Source organism: Epinephelus lanceolatus, chromosome 15 (genome assembly GCF_041903045.1).
Source record: "Epinephelus lanceolatus isolate andai-2023 chromosome 15, ASM4190304v1, whole genome shotgun sequence".
Taxonomy (NCBI): Eukaryota; Metazoa; Chordata; class Actinopteri; order Perciformes; family Serranidae; genus Epinephelus; species Epinephelus lanceolatus.
This window is the reverse complement of record NC_135748.1, coordinates 26,185,649-26,210,359: the sequence shown is the minus strand read 5'-3', so window position 1 is coordinate 26,210,359 and position 24,711 is coordinate 26,185,649. Positions and strand designations below refer to the sequence as shown.

At 42.7% G+C, this 24,711-nt stretch overlaps 1 protein-coding gene across 1 annotated transcript in view; it reads left to right on the top strand.

Annotated features, from left to right (window-relative positions):
• The window catches only part of pacrg (PARK2 co-regulated), a 192,484-nt gene that overhangs the window by 92,914 nt on the left and 74,859 nt on the right, over nucleotides 1-24,711 (top strand). The window contains exon 4 of the mRNA XM_078175090.1: nucleotides 1,722-1,871. Within this exon, the coding sequence (XP_078031216.1) occupies nucleotides 1,722-1,871 (150 nt within the window). The remainder of the gene's footprint in view (nucleotides 1-1,721; nucleotides 1,872-24,711) is intronic.

Genomic DNA, 24,711 nt, shown 5'->3' with positions numbered 1-24,711 from the left:
CTATATGTGCCCCTCACTAAGTCCCGCCCCTGCACGCAGACTGGCCAATCATAACGTAGCATCGGGCTGGCTCAGACCAGGGTCTGACAACAACACAGCTGTGCTCCATTGACTCTAATGCAGTTGTTTCAGATTTCTTTCATTTTCAGGCTGGTTTTGTGGATTTGGAGCTAAATGTTGTGCCTGGGGCACGTTGTGTATTAATGATACTTGTTACCTGGAGAGGTTGGAAAAAGATATACGTTTCTTCCCTGTTCCAAAACCAAAATCAAACCCTGAAAAGTGTAGGGTTAGCTAGCTAGCTACTGAAGATATAGCCTACTGAATGTATACACATGCTGCTTTTGCTTTTTAATGATTATAACAGTGAAAAAAAGACCGAACCTGTTGTACAGGAACCAGTGTAGGGAAGCAGGGAAACTTTGCTGATATTCAGCTGTGTGTCATCGCATTGTGCGCTGTAATGTTTTAGAAAGTTGCCATGAAATCAGGAATTTCAGGCCGCAGCAATCACAAAAACAGCCCATGTAATCCTGAAAGGACTGGTTAGCTCTGTCAGTGCTGTTGCTGTTGTGAGCGCTGTTTATATTGCGCTAGCACTATTAGCTGCTAGCCACCTCCATGTTGAGAACTGTGTGCAGACAATACTGCCCCAGGCTATTAATTGTAGATATGCTCTGCCTTTAAATCAGCAGTAAGTGTTTTATTTTTCCATTTTTAGTCTTTCTACAGCAAATACCTCTCTCCTTTCTCTCTCTCACCTAATAACACATTTCCCTCATCTCCGTCAACTGCAAGCCCTCAGTGTCTCTGCTCACTCTGTTTTCTTTGTTTTGACTCTTTCTTTATGAAATGTTGTTTTTTTTTTCATGTCTTTCATTCTTGTTGTTGTAGGTGCTTACTGGCAAAATAGGCACTGTGATGCCATGACGATCTTTTTTTTTGTAAAAGAAGGCATCAAATGACAGTTTAAGGTTTGATAAAGATAAATAGCTCAGGTCTGTTTTTCTAACTTGAATTATACTGACAGTCTGCACAGGGAATTACCAGCGCTCACGCAGAAGCTCAAATAAAAATTTAAAAAAAGCAACTTAAAAAAGCACAAATAAAACAGGCGTAAGGAACTAGAAAAATATGTCAGTCTTAGTTGCTAATCACAGTTATTTTCTGAGCCTTTGCCCTCCGCCTGTCACATCTCTTCAGCTCTCTTTCTGCCATTTTGTCTTTTGTTGTTTTTCCCCCCTTCCCTCTTTCTCTTTCTGAATTTGTCTCTCTTGATCTCTCTAGCCCTCCATCTCTCCCACCATCATTCCCTTTTGTTCTCTCTATCAGTGGGAGATGGAGTTAAGTGCAGCTGTAGGCCAAATAGCCCAGTGATTGGCTCTCACGTACTCCTGCCTCCCCAGTGCATTTGAAATCACTGATTGCAGACAAGCCAGTCTAAATCAAAGCCCAGCTATAAAGGAAATGCTTTCAAGGGAAAGGGAGTATGTGGGGGTTAAGATTTATGTGTAATTTGGCTGTGAGTGTATGCTAAGCCCACTCTTATGAACCATATAGTTGCAGCTGTCAGAATCGCTTCACATTTACTGTACCTCCACCTGCCTGAACAAACAACCTTTAAATTAGATCTAAGAAAAGACTGACCATTTGCCCTTGCAACCCCATTTTTTTAAACTCTAGGCCTCAGTTGACCTTTGCCACCTGTCTCTGCCCTCCAGATGCCCTGAACACCAGGAACCGTCAGGTGATCTGCACCACTCTGAAAGTCCTGCAGCATTTGGTGGTGTCCGGAGACATGGTGGGAGAGGCTCTGGTGCCTTACTACAGACAGATCCTCCCCATTTTCAACATCTTCAAGAACATGAAGAGTGAGTTTCCAGCAACGCAAATGGTTGAGTGTTAATTCGTGGACAGATGGTGTGTCAGCATGACGGGGCTCTGCGCTTTTGTGGAGCAGTCATTGTGTGAGCATGTCCCTTTGTGTTATAAATCATTTTTCGTGCTAGCACTGCCACTACGACAGTGAGTTAAGGAACAGCAAACATTTATGTGAAAGGCACTGATAGGTGTTCATGTGCAGTGTGTAGCCTGCGTTAAGGCTGCGGTCAGGTTAATCTAAGTGATTCCACAGAGTGGCTCAGTTCAAGGAAATGCTATGCAGATGTCTGATGTCACAACTTGTTTGACTGTGAATCTTGTGACTTCCAGGTAGAAAGCATCCTGTTTTCTACTTGTTGTTTCCTCTGTGGATCCAATGTATGCACCTGTCCCTGAATCCTTTTTCCTTTTCCTCCCACCGCTTTAACATCCACTTGACAGAGAAGCTCCATTTTGTCCTTTCTGCTGTCAGTCAGGCTGCATTGTGCAGCACTGCTGAGGAGGAGACTTTGTCCTTGCTCTCTCTGAAAGCCTCCACCTGGGTGACACCAAGACCTGGGGAGATTGGCATCAGATAGGCAGGGCTCTTTGTACCACTGTGTCAAAGCACTTAGCATGGCGTGACATGATGTGGGCCCATTGAAGGGCTTAGAGGCACAACCGATCCCAAACACAGCTCACCACACAGTCAGTAGGATGTAGAGAGTGACATTGTGAATCAATCATTTAAACACAGGCTTTAACAGGAGAAAACACAAGGCTTTAGTCTCTTAATCAATATCCAATTTGAATCTCTTGTCTCTTTAATTCGCTTACATTATCTGTTACTATTTGCTGAGGTCTAAAAAAAGGAAGGCGAGAGCTGAAAGAGATAGCGGGGAAAGACAAAGGATGGCAAAGAAAAGCCTGCCTTATTAGCACATGGCCATATGCAAATCTCCTCTGTAAATTAGCTGTCAAATCAATCCCCTAAACCGTTTTGAAGCGCGAGTTTCTCCGCCAGAGCGCAGGCTCAGCAGTTGGCCGGTGAACCCCACCAGGAATAGTTTTATCTCTGCCTGGTAGTTACCGTGCCGGCCTGTCTACCTGCCCGCCCGCTTGTCTGTCCTCCTCTGGCGCGCATCGATTAAACCAGAGCCAACCTCTCACCTGGCAGACGTCCCTGCTATTGACCTCTCCCAGAGAGACCAGTCTAGGCCAGAGAGGGGGGTCCATACAGCTGCCAAAGCACAGGACCCAATCAGCTAAACAAGGACAGTGCTTCATGTTCTGCACTTTATAGGCATACACTAGAGTTTATCTCTTCTTAAAGTTTAGTTATAGTTGAGGCTGAAAGAGAGAGAGAGAGAGTTTAGCCAATGTGAAGTATACAGTATTTATATATAACCACACATAGATAGATAGATAGATAGATAGATAAATATTGGCATTTGAAGTAATTTTCCTCCTAGAAACATCTTACCCAAGAACAGGAATGTAAATTGGCCAAAAACAGAAAACAAGTGCGATTTGAAATTTATTTCTCAGACAACCAGGCTTCAATTAGCCATTTAAACCCTAAAACTGTCCAATTAGCGTGAGCTAACACAGTAACAGCAGCTAACATCCGACACAGCTTTTTAATGGTTCCAACAAACTCACACTGACTCCGAAATGGCTCGACTGTTGGTAAATTCATTAATAAGCAGGGTAGGTAATGTTAACCATGTGATGCTAACAGTTAGCCCTGTCACTGTGTGTGTCAGCGTGTGGACTGGCACTGGGTGCATAGCTCACACTTCCTCAGCAGCAGTTTCATGATAAACAGAGCAACAGAGCAGCAGCGGGGCAATGAGTATTGCTTGAATGAGTGAAGCTGTACACTGCAAACAGCTCTACAATGCAATTTTACCCACTTTAAATGGGTTGCGATGTCAAAATAAAGTACACAAGTACTTGAGTACCCAGACCAACCCCTAATAGATAGATAGATTGATAGATGCCGTTACACAAGGTAGACGCAGACTGAACGACCTTTTTGGGAGTCCGCAGCCGCTCTCCTCCCTTCAGTTCAACATCTTTCCAGTTAGCACAAGCTAACACAGCAGTGGCTAACATCTGACACTGAGCTCTTTAACGGTCCCAACAAACTCACACTGACACAGAAATTGGGTAATTGGGTGATTGGGTAATGTTAACCTTTTGATGTTAAATGTTAGCCCTGTCACTGTGTGTGTCAGCGTGTGGACTGGTGTTTGGTGCAAACTCACACTTCCTCAGCAGCAGCACCCATTTTGAATGGTAATATATAAGTCATGTTTACATGTGGGAGGTTGGGCGCAAATACTCAATATGGTGAGCAAATACTGAAGTCAAAATAGAGTATATGAGTGCTAGAGTACCAATCCCTAACAGATAGATATTAGATAGAGTATTTCTGTATTTTTCCTTTTCCATTTGGGGATTTACTGTCAGATAAGCTGTCAGATCATGTCCTGCACCACCCACTCCCTGCTAACACACAAAGATACGACTTCAAAAACAGAAAATATACGCTTCTCTTCTGGGGGCCAAACACTCTGTGAATCAGAACTCTCTGTTCTTTCTTTCTAATACGCAAATATTTCATGGTTGTTGTTCTCTCACTCACTCTGCGTGCCATTGTCTCTGTCTCACTTCTGTTTTATGTGGCTTGTTTATATCGATATCAAAGCTTTCATTGAAGTCCATCTATTATCTAATATTGCTTATATACACCTCCAGCTCCATCCCACGCTCAGTCGGTTGTCTCAACCGGAGCCAGCGTGCTGCCTTTAGCAGACAGGCACGATCATTGTGTTTAATACACTAGAAGACACAGAGGACTGTCTAGTAGTGTGTGGTAACATCTCCCTTTGGCTCTCCCACACTGTAACTCACAGAGCTTGCATGGCATCCCTCTTATCTCTTGAGCCACAAACAGGCCTCTGTCCAGTATGTGCCAAGTGTGTGTCTGCATTTGTGTACATCTGTCATGAATAGATCTGTTGTGTGCCATATGCAGCTGTTGACCTCAGTGTGGGTGAAGGCCCCAGCTTTCTGTCTCTCTGTTCACTGTTCCTTAGGTCTGCCTGCCTGGAGTACATAATGCTCCACTGGACGTCCACTACATGCTCACATATACCAAAAGACACATATAATCACATGCTGTCCCAGCCACAGAACCTGACTGTGTCCCTGTCTCCCCAGTTGTTCTAGCTGTGAATCAATGGGCTGACAGCCACTGCTGCAGCGTCAGGGCTACACTTAGATATCACCAGTATCTCATCATGGGACAGATCCCCTAGGCTGTGTTCACACACTCCCGCTGTGTTGCTCCCACTCTGAGACAGGGTCGTGACCTGTTAAATTGGTCTGTATACAGGCCTTATCTGAGCCATTTTTCCGGGGTCAGAGCTGGAGCTTTACAGCCATCTCCAAAATGGACCCTCGGGTGTCCTCTCACTCAGACAGAGCACTGGACCTCTGACCAGGAGAGCACACTCACGCCCCACATGCTCAGCCTCTCTGGGATCCAGGCCTCTGCAGAAGGAACAGCTCCATTGTTCAATGAGAAAAAATGTGGCCGTTTAACTCCAGGCAGCCGGCTGCCATTCTTACCACTGACACAGTAATGCTTCATTTTGAAGCTCGCAATAATGAGCAATCACGCAGTATCACCGTCCTTGATGTACCCCTTTGTCTCCTGAATCAGCGCTCTTAGCTTTTGTTTGCTTTGTGCCTTTTGCATATCAGCTGTGTTTGTGTGTGTGTTTGTGTGTGTGTTTGTGTGTGTGTGTGTGTGTTTAGACAATGTTGAGGATAGTGTAGGAATTCCTCCAATGCGATTTGCACGGCTCTCTTGTTTGCTTGCTGTGATGAATCTTATCCCTAATGAAATGCAACAACGTTCCTTATGAAGGAGAGATGTGCTCCCTCATCCAGCAAATTCCTCTTCTGAGCTTGAAAGGAAGGGGACTCATCTACTGTATGTCATCTGAGAAGGAGAGAAAGAGAGTGTGTGGAGTCGTGTAGGGCAGCGTAGTAAACTACACTGAGAAAATATTCCAGTGTCTTGAATAGGGATCAAATCAGTGCCAATACCCACCTTATCTGGTGGATTAGATAGTGGCTGGACATGAGCGACCCACATTAAATGCTGTCATCATAAAATACAGTGTTTGCACTGTTACCATACAAAACTAATCCCAGTGAGTTCCCCGCAATGAAGTATACAGATTTTAAAATGCAAAAACAGGGATACTAGTACTCTGTGCGTAATATCCTAAATTGAGGTACCAGAATCAGGGGAACACCAAATGGTGAATTTGTGCACCCCTTGTCTCGATACTAATTTTTGAGAGTAATTAAAATGTGATAACACTATCTAGGCCATTTGTTTTATACTATGCAGGATTTTCCTTAAAAATGCGGACACTCATATAAAAGTAATCCCTCTCAATCATCACTTATGACCCACTAGAAGTGTGTGGTGGTGTATTTATTTGCAGAGACTCTGTGTGTTGTGTGTGACTTTATAAATCGGTGGCCACCAGGTAGTAGTTTGGTAGAAAGAAAATAGTTCCTACATGAAACTAGGAAGTATAACCTTATTAAATCCCACCCCTTCCCCATAAGTCATTGGGTGAATGAATCATAATATAGGTAAACCTATACCTAAGACTTTCCCTAATACACAGTTTTTATTACCTTTAACTTTGTCACACAAAAATAACCCATGTATATGTATATGATAGTAATTACCAAATATCTATCTTACATAAACCTGTCATAGTGTATAATATAAATTACCAATTGTCAGTGACTTACAAGTATAAACCAGTCTAAATGTGTGATATATATAATAACAATTGTCTTTGCCTTACAAGAAATTAAATATAGATATTAGTATAACATACTAATCCATACCCACTGGTAGCTTTGTCACCTTCTACCTATACCAATCCTCAATGCCTATGTGCAGTTTCACATAGATTGACCACGACCAGTGAGAAGAAAAATGTGGGACAGACAGAATGACTGACTGACACACTGACAGTTTCTGTGATTATGTACAGCATACCTTACCATGACTTAGTCATACCAAAATTTAGAAATAAAACAAAACATTGGGCCACAGGGGGAGCCACAGTGATTGGTCACATTTTAGCCATTTTTAAGCATTTTTCTGTTGTTATAGCGCCACCCAGTTGCCAATTAGAGTTAAATTTCTCCAGTCACCTTGAGGCGTCATGTTCTACATATCTACCAAGTTTAGTAAAAATCGATTTGGCTCCCCCACACTGTAACTCACAGTTAGGCCTAGATAAGAAATTAGCTCTCTAGTGCCCCCATTTTATTTGATCAGGTCAATAATGGAGGGGTCCCCTTAGATTATGTGTGGTCATGTGCCTACAAAGTTGCGTGGTGATCGGTGAAACCCTTGAGATGTTATACACCTTTATGTGATGAGCCACGCCCTCCACAATATTCATTGCCTTATAGAAGCTCAGTTTTAGTAAGTTTTCCAACTTTTGCCAAGAGGGAACTTTAGATATTGGTCCCTAGATTATGTTCACCGAGTTTTGTGCAGATCGGTCAAACTTCCTAGGAAGAGATCGATTTGAAGTGTTTTTCAAAAAATTCTAAGTGGCGGAAAATCTGTATCTATATGTTCTTGAGGCAAATGTGTTCCTCATGAGGAGACACATCTCTGTGTTTCATGTGTCTACAACATACGGGGCATGAGATATGCCCATTCAAAGTTTGCAATTTCAATTGGTTGCTATAGCGCCCCCCTTTGGCCAATGTAATATTGCTTCATTCGCATCCTCCCATGACTCTCTACCACTGTGCCAAATTTCACATGGATTGACCAAGTCAGTGAGGAGAAAAACATGGAGCAGACACACACACACACAGACAGACAGTTTCCATCATTATATAGTAAGATATATCATCATCAATTTGTCCTGCTACTTTTTTATATTTTAGTAAGTGAAGACACATTACTGTTTAGTTTTTCAAGTGTATTTTTTGGCGCTTGAACACCACAAGCTGAGTGCCATTATATTCAGGAGAGGGTAGACATCTCTATGGCCGATACCTCCAACAATTTGCAAGTCACACCAGAACAATCTTTAGAGGATTTTTTTTTTTTTTTTTTTTTTTTGTATTCTTGGGGTGAACTGTCCCTTTAAGCTGAATTGGAAAACAAGCATTAAATGTCACAAATATAACATGTATTGCTGCAGTTTACTCCTCTGCAATTTCTTTCTCCATCTCCGCCAATATACACAAGGATACAACATATGTGTTTCAGTCTGATATAGGCAGAAATTTTCAGCCTTTGACATCAGCCTAGTTATAAATACACGAGCATAGGCCAGCCAGTGACCAGTACACACTGAAGATAGCTTGAAACACAGTTCACTGGTAAATGATTTGGTTCCAGAACTTCTTTTCATTTAGCCTCGCTATTTTTTAGAAATAAAAAAGGGGCAGAGACTACATAAGGGGTTGTTTTTCATGAAATCTTCAGCTTCTACTTCGCTCTACATTGTGTCTGAATGTGGTTGATGTTTGCCTGGAGGGCTCCTCTGGTATTTATTTGAGCCTGCATTGTAGCATTGTTGTTGTCCTGATGATTTTCTCCGCTTATCTGTAAGGTGTAGGTCCTTAAACTCCTATTCATCACTGACAAACACTCTCCCTCTCACACACACACAACACACTAACACACTGAAACACACATTCTCACACCCGTACATATATTGCTCACACGCGCTGCGGTGATCTGGTTCATTTGGCCTCTTTTATCTTCCTGCTAGGAATGTGTCCAGCTATGATAAGGTCTCACCCACATGCATTGCTGAGCCCACACACACACACACACACACACACATGCAGAGGTTGTTATAGTGGCTCTCTGTCTTCTGTGCCTGGGCAACTGGTGAGGTTTTTGTGTTGGTGACAGATGCATCACTGTGGCTGGCCACTCTGTCTTCCCCGTGGGCCTGCTTTATCTGTGTATCACATGACACACACATGCACACATGGTATACCCACTCTCACAACTCATGTTGGACGTCTCCACGAATGCGACAGATCAGTTACAGCCCAGGCTGATCGTTGGGATAGAAATAAACAGGAAGAGCTGGCTGACCTCGTAACCCCTCCCGCTGCCTGACAGAAGGGCAGTCAGGAACAAGGAGGCAAGGACACTTCATCATCTTTGGATGGAGATCATGTACATGTAACTGTCACATATGAAGTGGCCACCATGAACACACACACACACACACACACACACACACACACACACACACAGGCAAATGTAATCCAAAGCATTTTTTCCAACTCATTTTAATCTGACAGAAGGCCAAGCGTATGCCAGCGTTCTCAGCCACCTGTGCTCTTGTCCACAGTACAACGTAATGCTCCCGTTTACTGCCAGAACACTGTGCTGTTGCGTATACGGTGTTGAAGTTAATTCCTGGGGATTCCCATTCACAAACATTTGTTTTATTTAATGACCTTTTCCAGCTGCCGTTGTGAAAAATTAATTCACTGCCATGCTTTCACTGTGTACATAGTGACAGAACGGAGGGCACCACGCACCCCCACCCCACACACACAAACCCATGGCCCCCATGTAATCCATCATCCTCCACAGACACACAGAGCTCCTTGTCCCTGCGGACGACAGAACACACACCTCATCCTCAGCCCCCGTCTCCTCTTCCATGTACCCCTCTCCAACGGGAGATATCTATCTATCAAGCAATCACAGCCTGCCAAGACCCCTCCGCCATTAAAATACAGAATGAGTGGGAGGAACTGAGAGAGAAAAGAGGGAGATAGAGGGGAAGATAGCATGAGTGAGCGAGAGATGAAATCCAGGTAATGCCGAGCTCGTCTTTTCTTACCTGCTCCACCGTTAGCATGCTTCACAGCACATAATGACTTTTTCCTTCTCTCCTGAAGCTTAAGAAAAGATGAAAATGAGGAAAATAGTGGAAATATATTTTTATATTAATGCAGTCCCCACCTCCCCCTATCTCCCTCCACTCCTATACTTCTTCCGCCTGCGGACATGCCCACCTGGCTGTGTTAATTTCTATTGTCAGCAGGTCTGAGGCGGAGCAGCCAATCAGGTGCGAGCGTCAGCCCTTGGGCCTGCAGTTGCTCTGCGGCTCCAATTTAAAGGTCAGCTGATAAGCAGCCCAATTCATGCATAATCTGGGCTGCTCTGCAGGCAGACAGGCAGACTGCTCAACGAAAACACACACACACACACACACACTCAACAGATAGCCGCATTATGCACTCTGTCTATGATTGACCCTCTCAGACCTTTTATTTTGCAGACTGTGATGGGCACGTTTCACTTTGCCTTTTCCAGCTGGAACGCGTTTGTGCTGCTATTGTTCCATCAGGTTAGATAATATACTTTTTCTAATTGCTTGAGAGGAGCGCCTCAGTAAGAACTTGGCTTCGTGTTTGTTGATTTGTTCATTAATTTGTACATAGTGCCTTTTGCATTGTGAAGCACTTAGGGGAATTATGGGATCCACTCTTTAAATGGCACAGAGCCCTGAGGCAGGCAGTATACTTAAAATGAAATAGAATTTGGCATCTTTGCACAAGTAGTCTGCAAGTTAAACAAAGTACCTCTTTGATTGCCGCAGTACGCTGAGGCTTGCTCATTGCTTTGCAATGCCACTAATTATTTGGCATGAATAACATTCAACAACAAATAGACAAATAGACCTAAATTTAAAGTAACTTTGGCACTTACAGCCTTTTTGCTTGAATCTTATGCATTGATCACACAGGATTTCCTTGAGATCAGATAGCTCAGGGTTGTTAGCAATAGCACATACTGGCATTTTCTTAAGTTTTTCGTTGTTGTTCAGTGTGGAAAGCCCTTCTCACTGCTGTCCGGATTGGACACTAGAGAAGACATAGACCTGTGACATAGATTGCTTGAGCTGAACTTCGAATTCGAAGCACTTGAAGCATGCCATGTGGATAAACAGAAACATGCACTACACTTTTAACCAATAGGCACCAATTCAAGTAGAAACAGGTGTCCATCACTCAAAATGCATGCAATGTAAACTAGATGGCACTTGGCTTGTGGTGCTCAAAGCGCCAAAAAATACACAAACCAACCATATCACTGCGCAGAAGGAAGTGTGCATCTACTCATGGATGAGAGGCTCATGTTCATGACCCTGCAAGATGTAAACATTGATGCTGTCCTCCTCAGCCGAGTTGTAATGTTCGTTAGTTCAGTGGTGCTAGGTGAGGTAGTAGTAGATGCACACTTCCTTCTGCATGGAGGTATGGTTGGTGGATGTAGTTCTGCAGAAAGAAAATAGTTCCTACATGAAACTGCTCACAATGAGGTCTTATCTTGAGTATCTGGGTCATGATTTCTGGAAAGAGACATTGCTATAGAGTTTTTCAAATGTATTTTTTGGCGTTCTGAGCACAACAAGCCGAGTGCCATCTAGTTCCTTTATATTGGAGAAAAGGCAGACATCTCCAGGGCTTATATCTCCAACACTTGACACCTCACACCCTACAATCTAGATTGCAAAATAGTACTGCAGGTAAAAGGATTAAGTGTCCCTTAAAGGTTATACATAGGAGAAATAGTGTGGGCTCATACAGCAGAAGTAGCAAGTCACAAACACGTGGAAATGCTTGATAATCCATAAGGAGCTAGTTTACCTCTCTTTATGTGTGCTCAATACCAATGCCTGTACCTTGACAACGTGTGGACTAGAGGTTTGCAGCTAGAGAAAGCCTTTAAGTAAATGTTGAGCTTTTAGATGGATAGGATCAGGTTTAGCATATACTTCCTTGTAATCTGTGGACGACCATGTATGTATTCTTACTGCGGAAACAGAAGTCCCCAATCTCAGCGGGGCTTGTCCTTTCATTCCCTCTAATCCAAGTAGCACTCAATTACCTAATTGGATGAGTTATGAGGGTCCTTTTCCTCCCATCTCAATGAGATTAGCACACTCTGTAATTAATGAATTTGGGGCACTTTGAAACGATTCACAGGATTGTCCAGGCTCCGGGGGCCTGACATGTGTAACACAATTATCGAGTTGTCGGAATTAGACAATAGAGTGAGATGAATAGTGCAAACATTAACTGTGTTTTCTAAAGACAGGTGATCGTTCCAGTCTGAACGTGGATTAGGTTGATATGTCTGCTTTGTTGTTATTCTCTACAGTGTGTGTATGTGCATGTTCTGTGGCTAGAGAAAAGTGAGCCATTTGATAGCCAATGAGTATGTTGCTTCTTGGGATAACTCTCGTGTATGAATCTGTGTCCTTGTGTGTGCCTTTGTGTGTGTCATGACTTCCTAGCAGCGAGCAGCGAGCTCTCCTGCAGCCTCTCACCACATCATTGTGTTTGACATCTCCGCGGGCAGCCAGCGACAGAACGCTGGTGTGTGTGCAGGCATTTGTCCGGCCCGTTTTGGATCAGCATTCGCACCCTGCACCAGGTTGCCTGTCAGCTTTCATAAACAGCCACACCTTCACAAACCAGCCCGCTGCTTGAAAGTTTAAAAAAAAAAAAAAGAAAAAGAAAAAAGGCACAGTTTCACAAAGCAAATCACATATAGCATTTCAGTCTCCCTAACTTGTTGTCCCAGACAAGGACACACATACTAAACAATAGAAACGAAATAGATTTTTATTACCAGTGTCAGGATACAGCCCTACTTCCCTCTGCTCCCTATGTCAGATGTGGGCAGAAATATAAGTACACTGAAGAAAACAGAGAAATAAAAAATGTAATCCAAATTTTAAGGATGACAGTTAGATCTTGGATACCTTCATGGACGACTGAGCTGCAATTCCACCCATTATGAAAATGTATAAATCTAAAAATGAGTTCTCTACACATGATTTCAGACTTGAAATACCTATACCTTTCTAGGTCACCGTCTGGAAATTACTCAAGATTGTCAAGTGAGTCCTCAGCCTGGTATTGTCAATCACAATGCCTCCACACCTGTCATTTTTAGGGTCTGTCTCCTGTCTGTCTGCGTCTTTAGAGTACCACCCCCCATTACTGCCCCTCCTCAGCACGTTTCCTTGACAGGGGAAACCTTATCTCCTCCATTCTCACACAGGCATGCGCCACTCACAGTACTCACTATCTCTAATGGATGTAATTGAACCCCATTCTAACAATCTAATGCATGCTTTTCCTCAAGAAGCCCTTAAACACCCACATGACACCCCCCCCCCACTCACACAAATCTCCACAAGGTTGTCCAGGCTGAGTCTTGTCCTACATCCAGACAGTCAGTTTTTTCACATGGCACCCAATTCTAATGATTCCATCTGGCTCCACAGCTCATACTCCCCTAGCCATCACAAAATATGAGTATGCAATGCTTTCCTTTCAGAGTTTAGCACAAGATGTGATATCTATTATTTGACAAAGACGACTTTGATTGCTGCCATTAAACTAAAATTAATACGTATTCGTGAGTTCAAAGACAAAGGCTTAATCCTGATACATCCCTTGCCCCCACTGCTTAGCCCTTACCCCTCCATTTGTGTGTTCATGTCTAGGGGTAGGGTGTTCCAGTTGTTGTTGGCATAGAGGGGTAGGGCAAAGTGGGACCAAAGGGACCAAAATGGGTATAAGCCTCCGGGCTTTATTGTGTTATCCTGACTTCACCCATGGCCTCTGCTAAGGTGGTGTTTTTCTTTTGACAAAAATTAAATTGACTAATAAAAATCAATCAATCAAGTGTTCGAGCTGCACGGCCCACCAAATTGAAGTTTGTCAGAGGCACACTTCAAATCGCGTGTTATGACAAATCGTTAGCAAGATAGCGGCATGATTAACAAAAGACACCCACTAGTGTATTTCCTTTGTAAACCAAAATTTAAAAAATAGCCATAACCATGGTTTTAACTTACTTTAATGTCAATGTGTTGTGGTCCTTTTCTTTATAACAAGCACAACAATAAGAACTCCAACAAACAATCTAATGCTAGTAGTATGCTGGTGTCTTGGCAGCTAACTAGCTAGCTAGCTAACGCTACACTGTTATTGCTGATTTGTGCATGACAGTCCCGCATTTTGACATGTTTCCATGTGGTATTCCCCCTCGTGATGGCATATGATGCCTGATATTTAACTAAAGTCCAACAGCAAAGTTGGTAGACTTACTGGTCCTCTAATATCAGTGATAATACCATTACCGCCAGGGTTGTGTCAGTTTATGTAAACGCTATCAGTGATGATGGATGTATCAGGGCCTTGAAGGATTGTCTCATTTCATAGGGGAAGATTTTAGCCAATACCCCTTGTAACTCTTTCTAGTGGTCCAAAAATGCACTTGGAAATGAGGGGTAGGGGTAAAAATAATAAAATGATCACACATTTCAATTAAAGGACGCAAAATTGTTTCATAAATGAGCCACAACAGTGGGCAAATTTCACTGGGCAAGCAGAAAAAAATTGAGACTTTATTAGTCATTAAAGGTGGTAATTTATTCATCCCATTCATAATTATTCATCCCTGTCATGCTATACATGCATTAGCAATTTGTAGAACCTCTGTTAGATATAAAGGCTAATCATACACCTAATATCTAGGTCAGCAACATGGATCAGTGGTTAGTGTTTTATAAGCAGAACTGAGAGGCAAAATAATTATGGGAAAAGAAGGGTCATGTTGACCCTACAAAATCGCTAAACTGCATGTGTGGACATATTCAGCCACAGGAGTATTACAGAGAATTATTTTCCTTGTTGCTTTTCTTCTCTTTTTACCGTTAAAGCTTAATTAGGTGGTGAAATAATACCACTTAGCTTGCTTTGCTTGACTCTTTATTCCCTCATCCCAGGACATCACCAGGGGAGCACAACGTCCGTAGCACCTTGTCTCAGAGTAACAGAGTCTGTCAGTATGTGTGTGGGTGTTTTAGCTTCTGCATATATGTAGTAAAAGAAAGCCAGTCCACTGAACCAGATGTTAATTCGTTATGTTCGACCACCCACTAGTAGGAGAAGGATGAGGGTTATAGGGAATAAAGGCTGTTTTACCAGGCGGTCAGTCAGAGATCCTCAGAGGCCTTCAGGCAAACAACCACAACAACCCAGATAAACATCCCCATGTTTTCTTCTCTACAGTAGAGCCTCGCATCATCTTCCCTCTCTTCCTTTCACAAGATCACATGAGCCAAACTAACTCCCCATTTAGGCTTGTTATTTGACTATGGCCATAAGTAGTCTCACTTTACATACTACAAGGAGAAAGTCCCATTGTGTAGGATTAAGGGGTATATATTAGCAGAAATTGAGCACAACACGGTGTCAATCTCAGCTCACATGCAAGCTACATCAGCTGTCTCAAACAACCCAGTCAACTGATGGATCAGCTGATTGATGGAAGGGAGTCAGCTGATAGATCACATGATTTCTTTCTATGCAACCAGTTGGCAAATCTCATTCAGGGTGCCCTATTTAAATGTTCTCTGAAAGCCACTTTGCAACCCACCTTCACCTTAGCTCCTCCTTTTCATGCTGTCTGACTTATCAGTGTCATTTCTGTTTGTCATTGATGCTGGTTCTGTTCTGTTCCCAGAAGGTCTTTGCTGCTGCTCTCCCTGCCTTAGGGTTTTCATGTAGGCGCATGGAAGGGCAGGGAGGTTTGCTCTCCCTGCCTCAGACTTTCCTCATTTGCACGTGGAAGGGCAGAGAGGTGTCCTCTCTCCACCTTAGACTTTCCATGTAGGCATACAGAAGGGCGGAGAGGTGTGCTCTTGTGGCCTTGGGCTTTCCATGTAGGCGTGTGGAGGAGGCTTTCTGCATATGCCTGAGGAAAGGCAGAGAGGCCCCAGAACAGAGCCATACAGCCAAATATAATACTGCACTAAAGTGTTCCTAAATGAAATGGAATATAATATACATACCTGTGTTTTCATTAGTATATACCACTATGTTTTCAATTTCAATTTCAATTCAATTCAATTTTATTTATAAAGCCCAATATCACAAATCACAATTTGCCTCACAGGGCTTTACAGCATACGACACCCCTCTGTCCTTAAGACCCTCACAGCGGATAAGGAAAAACTCCCCAAAAAAAACCCCTTTAACGGGGAAAAAAAACGGTAGAAACCTCAGGAAGAGCAACTGAGGAGGGATCCCTCTTCCAGGACGGACAGACGTGCAATAGATGTCATACAGAACAGATCAGCATAATAAATTAACAGTAATCCATATGACACAATGAGACAGAGAGAGAGAGAGAGAGAGAGAGAGAGAGAGAGAGAGAGAGAGAGAGAGATGCAGGTAATGACAGTAGCTTACAACAACATTAATGAAAGTAATAATATTATAGTTATAGTTCTGGCTACTGTGGTACAATATGTTGAAAGTATGTATTAATATCTGACAGTATACTTGTGTGACAATAGTCATATGTGTATAATAACAGTAGAAGTATGACTAATGACTAATGATGGCAGCAGCAGCAGGAGGCATCTGGCAGGACCACAGCAGCAGCACAACCACACACGTCACGCTGTCCAGGCACCGCTGCGGTATGAGTTAATCTGAGAGACAGTGGAGCACAAAGGCTCCGGAGAAGAAGCCGAGTTAGTGACATCCAGAATGGCCGAGTTAGCAAGATGCAGTAATAGGATGAGAGAGAGGGAGAGAGAGAGAGAGAGAGGGAGAGAGAGGGAGCCCGGTGTATTATAGGGGGTCCTCCGGCAGACTAGGCCTAAGTCAGCCTAACTAGGGGCTGGTACAGGGCAAGCCTGAGCCAGCCCTAACTATAAGCTTTATCAAAGAGGAAAGTCTTAAGTCTAGTCTTAAATGTGGAGACGGTGTCTGCCTCCCGGACCGTAACAGGAAGATGATTCCACAGGAGAGGAGCCTGATAGCTGAAGGCTCTGGCTCCTGATCTGCTTTTGGAGACTTTAGGGACCACGAGTAACCCTGCGTTCTCAGAGCGCAGTGTTCTGGTGGGATAATATGGCACTATGAGCTCTCTAAGATATGACGGAGCTTGACCATTTAGAGCTTTATAAGTTAACAGTAGGATTTTAAATTCAATTCTGGATTTTACAGGGAGCCAGTGCAGAGAAGCTAAAACAGGAGAAATATGATCTCGTTTCTTAGTTCCTGTTAGTACATGTGCTGCTGCATTCTGAATTAGCTGGAGAGTTTTTAAGGACTTACTAGAGCTACCTGATAATAGAGAGTTACAGTAATCCAGCCTTGAGGTAACAAAAGCGTGGACCAATTTTTCTGCATCTTTTCGGGTCAGGATAGGCCTAATTTTCGCAATATTACGCAGATGAAAAAATGCAGTCCGTGAGGTTTGCTTTAAATGAGAATTAAAAGACAAATCTTGATCAAATATTATATTTTCATTAGTATATACCACTGTGTTTTCATCTCCTTAGAATAAGCCATTTATATCTACATACAGAGCAGGTCCTCCACGGAGTCCACCCAGATTACTGCCTTCAAACAGGGCCTTTTGTGTTTTTGCATCGGCCAGTGTAGTTCTCCTACAGGCTTGTCACATGGGAGAACATTTATTTGGTTGCAATCTGCAAGCCTTTCTGCTAGATGCCACTAAATCCTACATACTAGACCTTTAGTTAATACATTTAAAAAATCTTTTACTAAACAGGTTCGCTGAAATTCTCTGTGTAATCCTGTTCGGAATGACCCTGACTATGACCATGTAAAATATAATGCTATTTTAGTGTGTACTATTGGAGAAAATAAGGAATTTACAGTCGCTCAATTTACATTATAACACACTGACAGGTCCCTGACCTTTGAACTGTTGTAATTTATTTTCCTTCAAAAGTTTGCTGGAATTTTCAGTGGAGTCCTTTTCCGAATAACCCTGACCATGACCATGTTAAATCTCTTCTTCTATTCAGTTTGTTTAGAAGATTAAAAGGAAGATCACCTCAAAATACAGTGTAATGAAAGTATCCTCATGGTTAAACTCTCATAAAATCTTTTCCTTCAGAGGTTCACTGAAATTTTCAGTCTGATCCTGTTAAGGATGACCCTGACCCATGTAAAATGTGATGTAATTTTACTATCTCACATCCAAGCTAATCTGAAAATTTGGCAGCTCATATCTATCCATAATCTGACAAACACATCATCTAACTACAATTTACAAACTCAGAGCGAGACAAAAATGTTATCGTCCTCATGTTCTCTCATTCTAGTCGACCCTTTGCTCCCTACAGATCAATGCTCTCTCACCAACTTAGACCATTTTGTGGTTGAACTGATCAGGGATCAGATAAACGCTACAAAGACTTGCTGTACCTTGTATTTAATCTTATGTGTAGAAACTGCTGGTGCAGTTTTCCTTGTTGCTTTAATGAGACAGCGAACATTGGCTAATTTCTTTGTGATTGTAGTGGAACTTTAGCTGTCGTTATCTCAAGGGCAGAGGAGACTTTGACTGTTTCCACAGACTGTTTACTGACATGGTTATACAATGGGAGGAGTGAAGATTACGCATCTTGATGTGGTTTTCACATGTTTACATAAGGTATTATATTATTTTAATGTTTGTGCAAACAAAAACTACATAGTGCTGCTAATTGTATTTGTGGTTTTCAATATAAAACTTGACAGTTTCAGTGTGTGTATTAGTACTTTTTGAACGTTTTCAGCAGAATTAAACAGTACCAGATAATGCTGATAATATTTGTCGCTATAATTCATTCATTCGTTTTCCGTAACCGCTTATCCTGTTGGGGGTCAGGGGGGTTCTGGACCCTATTCCAGCTGACACTGGGCAAGAGGTGGGGTACACCCTGAACAGGTCGCCAGACTCTCACAAGGCCGACACATAAGGCCCGTTTCCACTGAAGAAGTTCCTGGTACTATCTGGGGGACAGGAACTACTATAGGAACGTCCTCTCGCTCGGCCATCTTAACCACTGTGTCTCCACTGAGAGAGCGGAGTAGGAGGAAGGTTGCTGTTAAGTTACCGGGCTCTGTATGTGACGTAATCGTTGCGCGACCATTTTGACCGGGGGGGTGTAGGTACACCGTTAGCCGTTAGCCGTTAGCGGTGTCTGTAATAACTCAGGTCACGGTCCGTGAAAAAAATATTTTTTCCAGCGGATGTCTTAGTTACAACATGATTGAGCTAACTGGAGTAGTTTCATGTCGTATCCGACAACGGGAGGCTTTTAAAAGATGACGTCCTGATGTTAGCTTTGCTGCTGCTGTTAGCTGTCCCTGTCAGCTGATGCTTTCTAGACATCGTGATTTCCCAAAACTGAATAAATACCACACATAGCAACACAAAACTTCTTTGCTAGCTCAATCATGTTGTAACTAAGATATCCGCTGGAAAAACTATTTTTTTCACCGACTATTTTATTGAGTTATTACAGACACCGCTAACAGCTAACGGTTAGCCCAGCTAATCTACGATAACCATGTTATTAATTACAAAATGTCACATCCCGCCTTGAGTATATCCAATCAGCACCAAGTAATCCCCAAGCCCCAGCCAGGAGTTTTTCGGGGCCGTTCTGAGTACCTACTCTGAGGCAGGGACTTGTTTAGCCCCTGTAAAAGTTCCGGAACTCTGTCCTTCGGGGGTGGTTCCTGCGGTGGAGACACGCACCAACGGCCCCAGCCCCGTAAAATTACCCCGAAGTTCCTGTGGTGGAAACGGGCCTATAGAGACAGACAACCATTCACACTCACATTCACACCTACAGCCAATTCAGAGTCACCAATTAATCCCGCCTACATGTCTTTGGACGCTGACATGGGGAGAACATGCAAAATCCACACAGAAGGGTTCCCCCCTCTTGGTGTGAGAAAACAATGCTAACCACTGCACACCATGCTGCCTGTCACCATAATCATAATATGCAATTTTATTACCGTTTCATCTTTGAACAATCGGATTTTCATCCAAAAGCTAAGTATCAATGCATTTTACTGATACTTAGCTTTACTGATACTTAGCTTTTTTTCGGATAGCTGTCTGATCTACTCAGGGTGCATTAAGTGACTAAGAGCTGCTATATACTCCTTTTACGTACAAAAATAGATACATACATTTTAATTATTGTAAAGGTCACTGCCTTCAAACCTCCATGTATCTCTTATGATAGCATAGATACACCCAACAGATGTAACTAGACAGCAGAATCAAAAGTTTCCCACAACAAGAATTGTAATAATGTGCCTTTTGACAAAGGCAGAGTTGTAGATGCTGGTGGTCTGTGAGGCAATTAAATACATAGCAACATGTGGACACAGAATTATTTTCACTATATTACTGATTCATTCTGTTTTGCAGTTTTTTTTAAATCTCCTCACTGTCTCCTATTGTCGAATCTCATATGAACTTCACTATACTGCCCCAACAATCTCTGGCAGTCCAACTAAGATTTGAAATAATGTTGCTTGGTGCGTTAGGGGTTGTGTTGTGTTTTGCCTATGTTGCTCTGTTGTGTGCTGGTGTTATGTGCAATACATGAATGGTTGATGTGTGACTGTTATGATTTTAGTGTTTTTATGATGGATGCTTCATTTCTTCCAGACAATTATTGTAAAGCAACTACTGAGTCAACTCCTGTTCCCTACAGGGACAGTAAAGTATATCATATCGTATGGTATCGTATCGTACAGTATTGTATCTTATCATACTCCTCTGTTTCATCCACATCTGGAGGATTTCATAAAGTGTGCAAAAACATGGACATAATGAATGCAAAGTATGGACAGAAGGCTCCATCAGTGTCTGTATGTCTCTAGCATTTAGCATAAGTGAGCCCTAAGTGTAAATGGAGTCTGATATTCTCTCAGTGTCTGCCTATTTATTGGTATTACAGTCCATTGTGCCTTAAAGCTTTGGTTCCCTATCACAAACAATATTAATAATGCAAATAATTGTTGCTTCTATATTTACAAAATACCATATTCAACACTACTTTTGTGGAATTTTTGTTGTGATATCTAGTCATTGAATAACCATGGCTGAGGGCACATTGGCTGTTTTATTATCTCTATTTTTCAGTGACCACCTGCTCCTAAAGTTATCCCTCTTGGCCACTTAATGGCATCTTTGAGTGTTATACTCTATAAAAGCTCAGTTTTACCAAACTGCATTTTCTGAGGAACAATGGTGGTGCCCTGAAGCTACAACCTTCAAGCCTCAGATATATGGACACCCTTTTAAAAGGAACTCGACAAGAGCCAAGTCAGCTGTAAGCTGCACAATTTGGTGTTGAAACACTGCATGACAAACGCGGCAAATCTCTGAAATGTATGACAGAACACATCTTGATTGTATTCAGCTCCAAATCCGGTGACAACCAAACTAAACAAATGCAGCCAGAGAATGTTTTAGCATGCCAGCTGCCAGCTAATGGTGTGCTCAGAAATTAATGGAGTCACTTGCATTTTTATCTGCAAAGAATATGCTTCAAGCACTTATGCGTTTCAGTGCTGCAACATTGCTAATGGTTAAAATTCATTTAATAAAGAAAAGATTAATATTTAAATAGGCTTCTGGCAGTGCCCAGTATTATAATTTAGAATGCACATTGTACATTGTTTGCATAATTAATTCATTGCAGCTTCATCTGTAAATAATATTGGATCCACACCAGTCGCCCAGGCATAGACGACCGCTATTAGAACCTGTGTGTGTGTTTGTGTGTGTGTGTGTGTGTGTGTGTGTGTGCACATGCATGTAGTAGGGCGCACAGTCACTGCTGCGCAAACATTGAGAAAATTCCCACAGTACTGTCTTATTTACTCTCAGGATCTGTTCTGTCACACAGGCATGCATTCAGGGGTATACGCACACACACATACACACACACATCCTCCATGCCCTTCAAAGTCAATAGTGGGGATATAAACATCATGTCCGCCTCACACCACCATGTGGAATGTAGAATACGCAAGCTATGATCTACTTGAGATCATATTCTATAGGTTGTCGCTTGGCATCTTGACAAGGCTCTCATGTTGCTGATGACCTCGAAAGGTAGTACATAAAATGTCCTGGTACATTAGGACAGCAGCTGTGTGACTGGACTGTGATGACTGCTGGATTATATTGTGAAGGTGCTTCTGAAAACATTTGTAATTAGTTTCAAAAAGCAAACAATCTGAATGTATGAACACTCATTTTTCAGATGTCCAAGTAATAAGTTCAGTACGCTATCTGTGTAAATACCACTGTCAACGGCAATTGTCAAACATGAAACAGGCCGTATTTCATTCAATTGCATTTTCTTTGTTTGTTTCTGTTTCTAACAAAAACTGTTCCCACATTGCAGATCACAAATACAAGAAAACAAATGTTCATGATAGCATAAACAAAACACTGTGGGGTCATGGATATTGGATGCCTTCTGTGGTGGTTCATCCGCATCCGGTGGTTCCAATTCTTCCTTGTTATTTTCCTGCTGTTGATAACGAAACAAGGCAGAGGCCACATAATTAACTCTATCTAACCTCAAATACTGACTAAAGTTTTTACATTATCTCACATTGTCCCTGTTTGCCTCCACTCCTCCTTCTTTCTGTTTTCTTTCCCTCTCTGTTCACTCTCCCACATAGCTGAAGCCATGCATGGTTTTCAGTTTTTGTTCCTATGTGCTAAAAGCCTTGGCCTCTTTGTTCTCCGCTGCTTGCCACCCATAACGCTGTTCTAGTGTTGACCTCAGCGAGATGAATAATTCACCCGGTGGACTGTGGAGACTCTTGTAACGTCTTGACCCCCCAGCTCCCCCCTTGCACACCTGGGACACACACTACACACTCCCGAAGGAGATGTGCCCACGATTCCCCTCCTCTCACCTCGGCTCCTCTCCGCCACCTCCTCCCATCAAATATTTAGTCAGTGTGGTTGGAGAGGTGCACATCCCTGGCTCCCCCATGGCTTTCACTCACTGTCTCACCTCATCTCTCTCCCTCATACGCCACATGTCCTGCTGTTCTTCTCAAGTCTCTCTTTACGCACAGAGGCAATAGGGAGATGGAACGAAGCGATGAGCGCCTGAATCATTTAGGTTTCTGCCCCCCCTGAGTGGCCTTGTCAAACATGCTGAAATCTCAGCTCTGTGCTCGGAGCTGCAGTGATGGCCTGCCGCTGTCTAAAAATCTGTCCCAGGTAGATGCTTCGTGGATCAGAATACTTAGATAGCAGACTCACCTTCTCCCTTTATTTTCTGTAATAGTACCAGCACTACCCAGTGACCTGCAGACAGCCTCGGGATGCAGCCACATATTTTCCCTGCTGTTTCTCTCTGAAAGAAACACAAAGGCTGAAATATGAGACACTCTGTCTTTGAGTGTTTTGTGTGTATCAGAGTTCTGTTTGCGGTCGATATGCTTGTCACTCAGGATGATATGTAGGGTGGTGGCGAGTGTGTTGATCTGTGTGGATGTGTTCCAGTGGGACTGGCATATGTACACATCTTAAACCAACAATTTGTAGGGTTGGGCCGGTGTAAAAATTTTCAAACCGGTTTGATATTAAGCCAAACACCGGACTGGACCGGCTTGGAGTTTTACCAGGTGTTGCTGCTTCCAAGCTGAATACAATGACACTGTTTCCCAACAGCAAACAAGCCTCTGATTATCATGTCGCATCACTTAACACTGACTTCATTAAATAATATGCACTTCTGTTAGGCCTATTTCATGGCCACAAACCACCGAGTTATTAGCTGTTTGTTTGAGATCAGCCTGGAGACACAACCAATTACAAGGTGGGTGAATAGCCTATTGCTATCATCTTTGTCCTCTATGCAATATTCCTGCTTTTCTGACTTCCATCCATCCATTTTCGTAAATGCTTATCCTCTTGAGGGTCGCAGGGGGCTGGAGCCTATCCCAACTGACATTGGGCGAGAGGCGGAGTACACCCCGGACAGGTCACCAGACTATCACAGGGCTGACACATAGAGACAGACAACCATGCACACTCACATTCACACCCGCAAGCAGTTCAGAGTCACCAATTAACCTATCCTCAACCTGCATGTCTCAGCGTAGCTTTTTCCCCCTTTTCCAGTTTGTGTATCAAGCCACTATTTGCATATTTAGCATGCAAACATGAGAGTTGTGTTTTTCTCCTTAAATAAGTGCATTCCCCAAAATGTCAAACTAATAAGAATACATGAAGGTGTTCTTTTTATTGTAATGTTAATTTTTGGTTAATTTATATTAAAAGATTCTCAGGGCGTTCGCCATGCTGTAAAGGGCTATGGTGGTGTGTGCAGGTACAGACGCTCAGAATTTGAGCTCGTGTTCAGAACATGTGCGCTGGCCCCTGCGGGGTCACAGTCTCTCCTGTGTGTTTGTCATCACAGCTTTTGTTCCCCACAGCCCTACTATTCTGGGCAGAGAAAGGTCATCTTTCCCTCAGATACTGGCACCTTAAGGATGCTTAGATCATAACACACTGTTTTTGGTTTCTGCATCGTGAGGCACACAGCTCTCTGGTGTTGGTTTTTAGCAGTAATGTTTGCTTATATACCAGTTGTTCAAGTTGATGTCAGATTCCTGTATCCATTTATGATCAGCTCCAGTAAATGTTAGTTTCCAACTTAGAGTTGATTCTTATATGGATGTTTGTATCGTAACATATGGAGGCTTGTGCTGTTTTGATTTGGCTGGTGAATGTTCTTTGTGCTTTCATCTCAGGTGCGATAAGTGTGCATGTGTGTGTTATTGTAATTTAACTTATGTGCTTGTTGTGTACTGAGGTATGTGAGAGCTGAAGCAGAGTTCCCTGCT